General features: G+C 41.3%; 3 protein-coding genes across 3 annotated transcripts in view; all 3 read right to left on the bottom strand.

Annotated features, from left to right (window-relative positions):
• Positions 1-14476, bottom strand: part of LOC109477944 — a 54064-nt gene that overhangs the window by 6395 nt on the left and 33193 nt on the right. The window lies entirely within an intron of this gene.
• LOC109477943 overlaps positions 1-14476 on the bottom strand; it is a gene marked incomplete at its 3' end in the record, with an annotated part of 45062 nt that overhangs the window by 22365 nt on the left and 8221 nt on the right. The window contains exon 2 of the mRNA XM_019779404.1: positions 2469-2600. The remainder of the gene's footprint in view (positions 1-2468; positions 2601-14476) is intronic.
• On the bottom strand, positions 11551-13007 carry LOC109477946 (D-inositol 3-phosphate glycosyltransferase-like). The gene has a single exon (XM_019779406.1). It carries the CDS (start codon positions 12320-12322, stop codon positions 11813-11815), a length of 510 nt encoding a protein of 169 aa, XP_019634965.1. The 5' UTR covers positions 12323-13007; the 3' UTR covers positions 11551-11812.

Raw genomic sequence — 14476 nt, 5'->3', positions numbered from 1 at the left:
TAAGTTTAAAACATTACAAAAATCAAGTATATAACAGTTTATAACCTGTTTTCTCTCTTTTAACTTAAGAGTCTTTTAAACAGAAAGAAATGAGACACAAAAGTACATTTTAACTTAAATTATAAGTAACGTTAATATATATATATATAATTTTATTCAAAATCTCTTCTATGGCTTTGTCCCCAACATCTAAGTTTACAAACCTCGTGACATTCAACCAGGGCTTTAGCCAGCGCCCGTTTTACCGTCAATTGACGGTATTTTTTCCCGTCGGACGGTAAAAATTTAAGTCCTTACCGTCAACATTGACGGTCAAAAATCGTGGGTGAAGACATTAAACTTAGCAAAAAATGTAGCGAATTTGAATGAGCCACGGCGCGGGGTCTTTCCAAAGCGCGTCGCGTCTTTTCAAAACGCCGCGGGCCCACACATTTCTTATTTAAATACGGCGGGAAACCTGACTTCAAGGAACGTGCCGATGTCTGTTAACTCGGTTCTTTTCTTCAATGTTGCTGTCTGTTTAAACAACATGTGCTAACGGCCACATAAGAACAATGGCTCGACTCAGACTCACGCTGGTAACTGTACATGACAATAAGATAAATAAACAACATGTGGCAACGAACAAAGAAATATCAAACGTTTTGAAAATATACTGTACTTGAATTTTCATACCATCGCAAGAAAACGGAGATCGATCTACGCAAAGTGGCTTTATTATTTATATAAACTTCGTTAAACCACCTTCGAAGACTTGAGCGGCAGCATAAAGATAAATTTTCTGGAGCCGATCGCTGAAGCAAGTTTTTGCCGGCGTACGTAACTCCCTCCGCGGCAAAATCCCATATGCCGTAGCGAAATCGCGTCTCAGCACTTCCCCAAATCAACTCCATGGCCGCTAAAGTCTGCAAATGAGGTTAAACTTCCTCATTTCGGTTGAGAAGCGAAGCTACTAGTATAAAATCATGTGCATGGCGGCCATTTTGTTTGCTACCCGAAGTCTTCCGAATGATCTAAATAAGGAAATCGTCGGAAATCTGAGCCACATCCCTCGCTGTCGGCATGCGCTCGGGGCTGGCTCGGTGGAAATCGGAGGCTGTGGCGTCAGGACTAGGTTTATTTGCATGGCTCGGGAAGCCGCCGCGGCTTGAATCGCAGCGGATTTGGGCGCCGGGCGGGTCAAACAAAGGGAATATGAAGTTGTGAGGACCATTAGTTTTTTTTTTCATTCTTCAAATTGCAGATTTGTGTAATTTTTATCTTGAAAATCTATCTGCAAATTGCAGACTGAAGACGGGTATTTAGAACACTGAATACATGAAGTGTGCGGGGGGGCATGATGTCGATCACCGGATCATGATTTTTTTCGCGTTGACCCTGGTTCAACCCTAAAATGATACTCGAAGAGAACTTCAAAAGTCATCTTTTACTAATCATATATAATTGTTTACATTATATCATTTAATCAACCTGATCCATTAAAAATTGTCAATGGAAAATACCTGGCCAAACAATGCAATACCTATTTAAGTTAATTAAACATTCACTCATTAATTAATTAATTTCCTAAAATACAAAAGACATGTTGGTGAAAGTTAGGCACCCAGGTAATATCAATAGTTCCACGGACAGCTATGTAGGCCGGAGCTTCTATTGCGTGCGATCTACGTTTGGTCAGAAAATACACCCCCCCCCCCAACCACACACACACACACAAACACCGATCCGGGAACGCCTGAAAAGGAGGCTTTTAATAAGCTTTGCCTGCAGCGCCTTGATTGGTCGGACGTGTGACCCTCTGGACTGCCGGCTAATGGAAATCTGAACATCTAGACTAATCCACACTGCTAATGCTCATTGACATAATTTATGCAGTTTATTAAAATCCTTGATTACTGTGATTATAGACATGTCTTTATCAACATTTTTGGCAAATAATAAAATAAAGTTATTGTTCAAGACAAATTAAGTTTGTTTTGTCAGCAGCTTTGTTATGCAACATTAATAGAACTATGATTTTGAAATTAGCAACCATAATGGAAAGTATACAAACGTCCAAGGCATAAATGGTAAAAAGTGCACTCGCAACAACGACATCTAGCGACATGCGGCAACTCAGCATGTCTGCATGGCCGTCGCAACAACGACATCTAGCGACATGCGGTGACTTAGCATGTCTGCATGGCCGTTGAAGGGTGGAACCGTTGATCCATCCATCCGTTGATCCAATCTCAATCTCGTCTGAGTTACCATTTTCGCGCATGCGAAAATGGTAAAAAATTCAAATACTAGCATGCGTACCAGGGGAACTAAAAAAACTACTTTGTATCATCTTCAACTTGTAGTTTAACATTATCAGCAGTTGTTTGTGAACCGAAGTGTTTGACAAGAAATTTAGTCATGTCAATCATATTCTTTAGATATAATGCTTTATGATTTTGCATCACGTAAGTTTTGAAGCGACTCACATTATTCTGTTGTCGGAGAAGCTTCAGTATTTCCTTTCTACCACGAGTGATTCGGTCTTTCTCATCTTTGATGACCGGATAAGCTTTACTGGTGTCCTCATCTGCAGCGATGTCCTCCGCCGTTCGACCATCCTAGGAATGAACATGCAGTGAATTATAGCCTTATGAATGTTGAAATTTTGGAAATAAACACGACTGAATGAGTAGACAATATGTATTATGTATCTAAAACATAATATATATAGTACACAGTATACAATAGGTACAGCAGCAAAACCCCTGTCTAGAAAGAAATTAGTTTGTAGGTGTTTATGTGATACGATGCAGGAATATCACAATAAACACATCGTGATTTGTGTGTTTATCCCAACAACAGCTTCTCCTTGCCTTGGGCAGTAATGTATGTAGTATCATCATTATGATGTATGTGGATTATCTTTTTTTTTAAGTTTTACTTTAAATATTTCTCCCAGAAGAAGTAAAAACAAGGAAAATCGTAGATTTTGTACCTCTGGGTATTGAAATGTATGTTGCAGAATGTTGGGTGCATGTTGGAACTGTTCTTTAAATTAGTGAATGGTGTCTGGGTGTGTGTGTGTGTTCACGCGAATACCATTTTTTCGAAAAGTTTCGAAATGTTTGTAATTGGCTAAATGATCTGTGAAATCACTAATCCCCCCTAGCCGACTGGAGCCCAAAAATAGAAAGGACAGGGGGCATCCCGTGGCGAATCTGGCTGCCCGACCCTCAGTGACCAGCGATAATGTAAACAAACACCTACACAAACGGCCGAGTGAGAAACTCCAGTGCGCGGAACTTGCTCTAGAAAATTTATCAAGCCGCTCCGCACGGCGGTCTGTCACTACGGCATTCTTTCCCATTGCTAGGCGCGTTCTAAAAGGTATCGTGTTACAAGACGCTATTTGGCCGATTTTGGCCTACCAGTAAAACACTTGAAAATAAACAAAAAGGATTTAATGGTAAATTTCGTCAAATTAAAATGAAATTATTGCCTTAACATCCTTTTAATATTATCTGTGTATGTTAAATCATTGATTTTTCAAAATTTCGCTCCGAAAGACGATTTTTTCGGGTTTCCGACCACAAGTCATGCCATGTTTTTAGGCAAACATCGTTTTAACCTGGCTACTTATATCACCCCAGATCCCCGATTTTTATATGTTTCGATGACTAGGAATAAGATCAAAAATTGTGTTTTAAGGATTTTTCAATTTCTGATTTTAAGTCTAGTTTTTGTCGACATATTGGTGAAAAAATTATTTTTTTTTTTACATTTTTCGCACTAGATTATCCATAATGCAAAATTGAGGCCATTTTTCAAAACTCCTTAAAATACGATTTTCGGGACAACCGTAACGGTCATTTTGAGCCGTGAATGGGGTATGCTTGACTTTCCATGCTTGCAGGTTAAAACGAGTTTTGCAGACATGTCATGTCAACCAAAAGTCTGCACTGTGTTATTCATACTGACGTACAGAATCATTACAGTATTCAAGGTCACCCAAGGATACGACAGTAGCTTCGCTACATGTTACATGTCCACAAAAAAATGATAGCGGACATGTATTGTCCACGAAACTGTTTGTATCTATAGAAAAGTGTTGTTTTTTATCTGTTGCGAGGCACGGAGGCAGAAAGGCTTGTTTTGCCGTTTTATTGTAAATAACCGCAGGTGACCCCGAAATAGAACGCGGGTTCGATTCGAATTGTCCAGATCGAACACGATCGAACACAGTTCGGGTTCTATGGCATGTGGGGACTTTGCAACCCAGATTTTACCACCGTGCCGCTTCCCCCCGCGGCTGCCATCCCTCCCCACTTATCCCACACTAGTTCAAATCACGTCAAAAAAAACACATCAAAACATGCACAGAAGCGTGTTCATATCTTTCATGTTACGGTTAAAACTTAGAACCTCATTTTGAGCGAACGTTACAAACACGAGACAAAATAATATTTTCGAAAACAAATCGCAATCAGCAAGGTTTCATTGATTCATGTTTCATTCATCAAAAGTTCTTCTCGATTGTAAAATGATCACTCATCTGTTGTCTCCTCTAGTGTGTCATTTGTAGCGTAATCACGGCGTGCCAAAAAAATCAGTCAAAACTATGAAAATTCCGGGATAAAAAACTTGGCAAAAACGTGTTCTCCACATCGCTGTACAAAACCATGCGTGCGCCATTTTGATATGTAAATAGCAGCGCGAGATCTACACTCTCATTGGTTCACCTCACATGACCTGCGTTCCGATTGGATAAGCGGTATCGCGCCGGCAGCGAGACAGAATTTCTTTATCAGCGAAGAGGCACATTTTCGCTGCTTTCTACGTTTTTTTCTACGACTAGTAAGCAACATCCTATAAGGGTGATTTAATAGACTCTAAAAGAATATTCGGGACAATTTCTATGCGCCCTTTTTGATGTTCGAGCCAGATAAAAAAAAAACGCGGTACCCGGAAGTCAGCGTACCGAGCTGGATTTCCATGGGTCCCGTCTACCCCAACGCGAGACACAACTGCGATAATATTTCTTTCCTCGATACCTGACACCCTCTCTCACCAGATGTGGACGACGCCTGCGACACTTAATACACGCCGAAAATCAAAAGACAAAACCACTTTCACACACAAGGGGTGTCCATACGCTCTCAAAACGCATCATTTTCACGCACTAAAACACACATACTAAAAAACGAAAACAACGTGCACCATCTACAGCCCAATAGCAAAACGTATACCAAGTCCCAGACATATCCGTCCACCCAAACGCGAGAAACGGCTGCGAACGTAAAAGGCATCTTCCCCTACAAAACCTCCGCGCACGGGATACATCCCTACCCGGAGGTAAAAAACAATATTGTATTGCTGGATTGGTGGTCAGGTATTTACCAGAGAAGCCGAAGAATCGACTGACCTTGTTCCTGAGACCGGTATCAGCCCCGTGCTGCAGCAGTATTTCCGCACACTTGGGGTGACCTTGTCTAGCTGCGTCATGGAGGGGTGTGTGTTCCTGTAGGGGCATTGACAGTGTAATTTTTCATCCTTAATATGATCAAATAGCACCCCCTTATAAATGTATATATTTACCTCACTCACTGACTCCAAGCTCTCTTGAAACCATTCCCTACCTTTAATTTGCCATTCATACTGGTTGTTTCTAATACTAGTAATGGACAATCACGGTAACACTGCAACTTAAATCCTGCTGACATTTTTTGCACAATATTTTTTTCCATTTCATGTCTTAATCAGGTCATCGACCCCTGGCCTTTTTTGCCATGCGATGGCGTAGCTACTTCCGCATTCGTTGCGTTCCGCTGCGGTGTGATGCGTTGCACGAAAATAGCCCCAAATTGTACATATACAGGGCACCATTTGCATAATAATGTATGTGCAACCCATGCTTTATGACACTAAAAAATGTATGATGTATTCCGACAGTTGATGATATGCTGTGTAGCCCCATGCGTTCCAATCCGTACCAGCTTCATGTTGGCAACAAGTTTGTTTATTTGTTTATTTGAATGATCTCCATTAGTGAGTATACACTTATACCCACTATTCTTCCTGGAGTCTTAAAACACGTTACAGACTTAAACACAGACGTACACTTCTTACTGCTATACATAAAATACAACAACCTGTAACTAATTACTTATTTAACCTATCCTATTCTATATACACCAAGTAATGAGCTCGAGGTAAAAGCTTGTTTGAGAGGTCAGAGGTCAATCATACAAGTTATATATTAAATTGTAGTCAGCAAATAAACCACTAAGTAAGAAGATTGAGAAGATGATGTCAAATCTTACAAGATGATAAAGAAATATTTCTTGTTTCACAGCAATCAGTCTACCTACCCACTCGTCCCGTGCGTTCACATCTGCACCAGCTGTCAGTAAAACTGATACAGTTTCATGGTTGCCACTCCAGGTTGCCAAGTGCAGGGGAGAGTTTTCCTGTAAAATACATCAGATGGTCTTCAGCATGACAACAGGTCGGACGAATGTGCAGTTCTTTTGTTGACAATTCTAACGGAGTTAAAAACCGCTATACAGCTGACATTAAATGGTCTTTAGCACGACAACAGGACGGACAAATGTTCGTGTCGGTGGCAACTCTAAAGGTAGTCATCACATCAGCCGTTATGTAAAAATGAATGTCAAATCTTACAAAATGGTGCAGAAATATTTCTTGTATCACAATAGTTGGTCTACCTACATAATCGTCCCGTGCGTTCACATCTGCACCAGCTGTCAGTAAAACTGATACAGTTTCATGGTGGCCATTCCAGGCTGCCTGGTGCAGTGGAGTCCGTTGCTGTAAAACACATCATGGCGGGCTGAAGTAAACTAGTAGAAGTAACGTTGGAGCTACTGAAGCTATTGACTGGTACAAATGTTACAAAATTCCAAGTATTGTTTTGTTTTAAAATGTTACGGATATGTTATAGACAAGCTGAAAGCTGAATCCGGGTGCAGCGACCAGTGCGGCCTTGCCCTTCCCATCTATGTCTTTTATAAGCGGTTTGCCCCTCCTGCCTCTTGATTTTCATTGCACATCCTTAAATGTTTCATCACCATATATAAGCAAAATGACGAAAGACATGGCAACAAACCCCAAAGCCACCAGCAGCATTAGGATTGACTCCCCCCGCTAACAGCTGCTTCACTCTGTCCGTGTCTCCTTCCTCTGCAGCGTCCCGCAGCGCCTATAGCGGCGGCAGACAGGAACAGGAGAAACAACTGTCAACACTCAGTCAATCAGAACAACACTCATCAAGATTCAACACCTATCCCTTCATTTATCCGTCATACTGATATTTCACTTCCTTTCATGTCTCTCATTGCAAAGTTATAAAAAGATATATCATTTATCTCCTGTATTTGTGCATAGCTCACATATGTTTATTGTTTATTAATGACTCAACGGCCCATACTATACATACCTATAACATGGTACAAACACATGAAAACAAACATCAAATTATGTACAGATAAATGTAAAAAAAAGACTACCGAGCTGTCCTGCCGCAAGGAGGCCACCTTACATCTACATCAGGCTAGAGGAAAAGGCCTGTTATAGATATACACCACTATATGCACAGCTGTGAGGCTTGTCTGTGTGTGACATCACTTCTCTTTTTATAATGTTTTCTTTACTCTACCTCCTTGTCTTCCTCCTTTTTCTTCCCACTCGACTCTTCAGACCTGGAATCCTCTGACCCGGACTCCTTGTCTTCCTCCATTGTCTCCTGTTCTCTTCCGTCCATGCCTGGTCTGACCCTACAGATAGATACACACCACCTGGCTAGTGACACTGTCGTAACTAAGACTAGAGGGATCTAGTGCTTTCCTGTAACGCAAACACAGACCCACAAATATATCATTTCTCTTCCTTAACAATATTATGGTAGTGGAACAGACATTGCATCATGTATAGCTCGCTGACGACATACCTGATTTACAAATTATAAAGCGTTTCCGAACACTGTAGATCAAACTGTACCAACAAAGGAGCGATAATTTCAAAGCCATACAGACATATCGTCAATACTTTCTAATTCATTCAACATCAACAGTTTATCTGTGTGCTAAAGGGCTGTGGTAAAAGTTTCTTTAGTTTGTGTACTTCAGGCGCTGCTACATCTGGCAGGTGCACCGTTATGCACCTGTTACTTCCGGGTTTACCTGAACTTTTCCAGAAGTGTCTTGGGAGAGTCTGGCGACGTTTTGCCAGTCTTTAAGGTCCCTGCGGGGCTCTTAGACTCTCCAGGAACCGAAGGCTGTTAGTTCTGACGTCACAAGACGTACAGGTGAGTTCTCACGGCGTCTTGAAGACAGAACTGGTCCGTTACGTCCGCAGGTAAGAAGGGCAAATAAGCTTCGGTAGGTTTCCCATGATCCATAGCGCACGTGATGACGCACTTCGTAGTACCGGGGTGAATGACCTCAGGACGACATGTCAGTATACTGGCTGTGGTTAGTGTGGGACGTGTATACCTTAGATGAATGATAACCTTATATATCGTGTATATCTTAGATGAATGAGCGTAATACATAGGCTCAGAACTCACACATTGAATAAGTCCTAACATTTCTATTGTTTATCTCTTTGTATTGATTTGCTTTTAAGCCAGGAAGTACTCAAACATTGCAAGTTTTTTTCATTATTTTTCTAAGCTTCGTAAAATTTCCGTCTTATTATCTCAGTCTAGTTTAACGGTTGTATCAAGGATATTACATTATTTCACTACAAAAAAATAGATATGAAATCTTTATCTATGGAATATAGAGTTAGAAGGTCACTATTTCATTAATTCACTGGATAGAGAAAATGAAATTCTTCTTTCGTGAATTAATGAGGTAAAAGGTATGAAGTGTCTATGTAGTGAAACTATTCTATTATATTTTTAAAAAAGAAGTATTCGCAGTAAAAGGAGTTATCACCAGTTTTTCCAGTTATCACAGGTTTCCGATTGAATTTCCAATCTCAACTAAATGAATGTGATAAATAATCAAGTCTAAAAGACAAACAGAATTGTTTAGTTTCTGCACGTTATAGAGAGTAGAAACTTATGGCGATGCCTTGTGAAGAAAACGTTTCTAGATTTTGTTTAGTTCGTACACGTTATGGAGAGTAGAAACGTATGGCGATGCCTTGTGAAGAAAACGTTTCTAGATTTTGTTTAGTTCGTACACGTTATGGAGAGCAGAAACGTATGGCGATGCCTTGTGAAGAAAACGTTTCTAGATTTTGTTTAGTTTCTGCACGTTATGGAGAGTAGAAACGTATGGCGATGCCTTGTGAAGAAAACGTTTCTAGATTTTGTTTACTTCGTGCACGTTATGGAGAGTAGAAATGTATGGCGATGCCTTGTGAAGAAAACGTTTCTAGATTTTGTTTACTTCGTGCACGTTATGGAGAGTAGAAACGTATGGCGATGCCTTGTGAAGAAAACGTTTCTAGATTTGTTTAGTTTCTGCACGTTATGGAGAGTAGAAACGTATGGCGATGCCTTGCATGTGAAGAAAACGTTTCTAGATTTGTTTATTTCGTGCACGTTATGGAGAGTAGAAACGTATGGCGATGCCTTGTGAAGAAAACGTTTCTAGATTTTGTTTAGTTCGTACACGTTATGGAGAGCAGAAATGTATGGCGTTGCCTTGTGAAGAAAACGTTTCTAGATTTTGTTTAGTTTCTGCACGTTATGGAGAGTAGAAACGTATGGCGATGCCTTGTGAAGAAAACGTTTCTAGATTTGTTTAGTTTCTGCACGTTATGGAGAGTAGAAACGTATGGCGATGCCGTGTGAAGAAAACGTTTCTAGATTTTGTTTAGTTTCTGCACGTTATGGAGAGTAAAAACGTATGGCGATGCCTTGTGAAGAAAACGTTTCTAGATTTTGTTTTGTTCGTGCACGTTATGGAGAGCAGAAACGCATGACCATGCCTTGACGTGTGAAGAAAACGTTTCTAGATTTTGTTTTGTTTCTGCACGTTATGGAGAGTAGAAACGTACGGCGATGCCTTGTGAAGAAAACGTTTCTAGATTTTGTTTCGTGCACGTTATGGAGAGTAGAAACGTATGGCGATGCCTTGTGAAGAAAACGTTTCTAGATTTTGTTTAGTTCGTGCACGTTATGGAGAGCGGAAACGTATGGCGTTGCCTTGACGTGTGAAGAAAACGTTAAAGATTTTGTTGATTTCGTGCACGTTATGGAGAGTAGAAACGTATGGCGATGCCTTTTAGCAAATTAAGATATATTCATGTGAACATGCTCTGATACAAGATGTTATGAGTAATATTGTTCCCAGTGACATTTTGAGAATATGGGTAGTAAGAAGAACCCCATAATAACCGTGGACTAGTTTTGATTTATTTGAGCCCAATTGGTACAACTGTTCATGCTAAAATGGAAATAACATTCTAAATAGAATGTCCAGCTCTAATTTTCTAGGCACTATTATGGTGTTTGTTTTTGTAAATGCTATATTTCACTGGTGAATCCCTAATAATATTACTCTTTTTGATCTGTTGTGTCCGGTCGTATACACACGTACATGTATACGAGTCGACTCACGGATACGTTCCGAGATCAGGCTCGTGGTGCGTATCAGCGTATACAGCTGGTTCTCCAGTGCAAAGAAGTAGGGTCTATCAAAGGGTGCTGTGAAACGATCGCTCAGATTCCTCCAAATGTCTGTCTCAATATCGCACACGTGTATCCTATTAAATTCAACCCCCATGCAAAAGATGTGGCTGTGAAGAGGCAAGGGATGCGTCCTGGTGGGGTCTTCTTACACCACTGGTTTTGGAGTGAGTCGTCACGTAGCGATGCATTTCTGTTTCGGAGAAGACATAGATGTGCGAACCACACCCCACCGTCTTATTTAAATTTGATTTTTGATGCTTAGGCAAAATATGATGCATGGAAAGAACTGGAAGGAAACGCTACATCCTGTTTGTAACATTTCCGTCTGGGAGAACACAGGCGGTCATTTCAACCAGAATCAAGTCAAAACATAACCATATTTGGTCAGGAAGGTTGTTAAGAGTTTAGAGAGAAGTAATAGGATTGTGCAATAGTTCCATTATTGTCGTTTTTTACAGTGGAAGAGTGGGAAGGTATTGATAAGGAAAAGTTACAATCTATAATTGGTTCCTAACGTCTTCTTCTTTACAGTAAAAAAACAAACAAATCCAAACGTGAGTGAATGAAGAGAAAGTTCATATAATCTACATCTGTAATGGTATGCCGTCCAACTCTAAGATCTGTTTATCAAGTCCTGACAACTCTAAAACACAATCATCATCTAAACTGGAGCGTCTGCGTCGTTTTCAAACATCATTTAATCTTACACTTACTATAATACTGTATATAAAATTTTATGTACAATAGAGTCAAAGCATCTAAAGCATGTCAACTTCAGCTAACTGGAAAATCTGTAGTATCAAATCCTAGTATGAAATCTAATGTTGCATAGCAATAAAAGTACAAGAGCTTGTAGGGATCCACTGTGTACAGGCTTATATGGAATGTTGATTGTTCTCATTATGTTAACAACAGTTCAGAATGAGCATCTGCAGAGTACTGCCATCTGAGAAAGTCCCGTTACCAGGTCGATATGGACACTTGATGCTTTACCCACATATCCATTGGTTTGCAGAATAGATGACTTAAGGAATAATATACATGTACACCTGTTTACTGGTATATACAACATGTTTGACAGACGGTTGATCAAGATGCGTGTGCACGGTGGGTTCTGAAGCCATATTAAGTAGAACTGCCAAGTGCCATTTGCCATTGGTTAAACGTTCAGCCCTCCAGGCCAAAGGTTTGGAGGAGCTTGCTGTGTGATTCAGCCCAGTACTCTGAGTCCAGCAGCTTCTTCTTCAAATTTTGTGCGGCCTTGAACTCTCTGGGTCCGTCCGTCAGGATCTTGATGATGCGCTTGGACAGCGTTTTGGCGGCTTCCTCATCGTCATCGTCGATCTCTACGATCGTGCGGTCAAACTCGGGATCTTGTTTCGTCAGGAACTTTGCAAGACCAGATTTGTTGGAAATCACGACTGGGACACCTGCGGCGATGGCCTCCAGACCAACCAGTCCGAATGGCTCTGCACGAGACGGCATCAGGACGACATCGGCCTTTCTCATGTCCTCGCACAGCTCCTCCTGTGTACCGTATTCCAGAGGTGTGAAGGGTACGAACTGGAATCTACCCGTATTGGCTTCGATGATGCTCCTGCTTGCTTGAAAATCATCACGTCTGAAGCCGCGAAGCCTCCACTTCGTGTGGGGTAGCTCTTTCATCACCTTGCCCATGGTCGTCGCAGCCAGATCAACGCCTTTCAGCCTCTCCACACCCTTCACCCTGCCAATGGACAGCACCACTTTCGTTTCCGTGTCGGCGGGTGGCTTCAATTTCAGATCGATGAAGATGTCAGACGGCTTTGGCAAGAGTTAATGATGTTGTAGTGTTAGCTGATTCGTCTGATGCCTGTAGTAGTCATATATCAATGGACCAACCGAGAACATAACATCAGCATGCCGTAGGTCATCCAGAATGTTGTTGCTCTCCTGTCCAATGTTCAACACCCTCTCGTCACCCTTGTACTGACTGGTGTCTTCTGGCATCACGTGAGTGACCTGGACGATTGTTGCGCCAGGAAAGCGTTCCTTCATCCGTCTTGCTGCGTGGCTCGTGATTGATACGTGGCCGACGATGAAGTCTACGTGTGAGGGAAGGTCTGGATATCGGATCTGGTGATCAAAGGTCAGCCAATAGAGCTCTGCCTCTCTCGGATCACGCTCAAACGGTGTTGGGAAAAGCAGCTGAATTCCATCTATAGCTGCGTCATCCTTGTCTTGTTGTGTGGCATTCAGAACTGTGCAAAACACCTTTGCTCCTTTTGAAGCCAGAAAGCACCCGATCTGACGGTTGACTGTGGATATTCCACCGTTTCTGGTCCCATACTCATCATTGAGCAACAGCACCAAAGGCCTTCTTGCAGATCCTAGAAATCAGGTCAAAAACAAGGAAACACTCATTCACTTGCCTTGTCACATGAAATTGCTTGATATTTTATGTAGGCCGGGAAACACAGTGTTTGTATATACATATGTATATAAAACACCACAAGAATAACCCCAAATACTTGTATTTCGATTGAACTCTGACTGCGTTCAGAGTCTAAAGATATCAATGAAATTTGACGGTTACAAAGAAGATTACATTGCTGCATCATCATCATCTTTCATCCTCCGTAGAGGTGGAGTATACAAAGTTAGCTCGCCAAAACTGTTGCTACATAGGCGTATAATGTTGTTGTTACTAGTGTTGAGATGTTTTTTCATATGATGTTTTGTCAAAAGCAGTTCAGATGAAATGAGGTTAACCTTTCCAGGAAATTGTCAGTTGTCCAAAGGCCGTGGAGTGATGAGTTATATTATAGAGTTCTATGCAGGCCACATGAAAGAGTATTTGATCGAATGTCCTATCGGTTAAAATGGACTGTTGCGTCAAGAATATAATTTTTCTACATGGACTTATCTCCTCAGCTGAAAAATGGTAGATGGCTACATTGGGTCATTGGATCTTAAGTTTGTAATCAGTTAAAATACGAGTATTGCTATCAAAGTGATATTTCCGAAAAAATTCTTTCACAGCATGACTCCGTCCATACCTTGCTTCGGTCGCTTTACTGGGGGGCCACTGTCGCTGGACTCGCCAACATGCCGCGTTTTGTATTTCCTCTTCCCACCTGTAATCAATATAAGATTGTTTAGCAATTTAATCCATGTAATGTTATCCATATTGTTTGACCTATCGTCCTACGGAATGATAATTCTCAGGCAAAAGGTGAAGAAGCATGTAGAATATGGTACATTCTTACCTTTCTTATGTTGTATCTGGGACGCCTTGATCATGGTGATCACAGTGCCTTCCTTCTGCTGAACATGACTTGTCTTCCCCTCATCTGCAATGGACATACGATAAGAAAAATGTTTACAGCGGCAATTCATAATAAGTGTGGAATTTTAACTTTGCTTTTCCTCTGCATCATGTATATCATTAGCATACACAAATAGAAAAAGAATAGACCTACCTTCGGAGTGGAAAAACACTGTTGCTGAGGGGATCCGGTGCTTGAGATCTGTTATCTGTGCTCCGGACTCAGAAAGTCGTCTGAAATGGACGGCCCCTTTGTACATCTTTTTGTTTTGGCTCGGGTTGTTCAGAATCAGTCCAACGGACGACCTGTTGCAGACTGGTGGGAGGGGGAAGAAGAAGATGATACCCTCCCTAAGATCACTAGAATCTCCAATGACCTCTTTTTCTTCATCAAACTTGGCGTCTATCCGTTCTTCCCTGCCCATGACGATGCGTTGTTGAAACGGTGGGAGCGGCAACATATTCTCAGCGTGGAAAAAGTCGTCGGGGTCGTCGTCCTTGTGAACACACATGAGGTGGATGCA

The sequence above is a fragment of the Branchiostoma belcheri genome, unplaced genomic scaffold, assembly GCF_001625305.1.
Source record: "Branchiostoma belcheri isolate BF01 breed outbred unplaced genomic scaffold, Haploidv18h27 scaffold414, whole genome shotgun sequence".
Taxonomy (NCBI): domain Eukaryota; kingdom Metazoa; phylum Chordata; class Leptocardii; order Amphioxiformes; family Branchiostomatidae; genus Branchiostoma; species Branchiostoma belcheri.
This window is presented reverse-complemented; position numbering and strand designations above follow the sequence as displayed.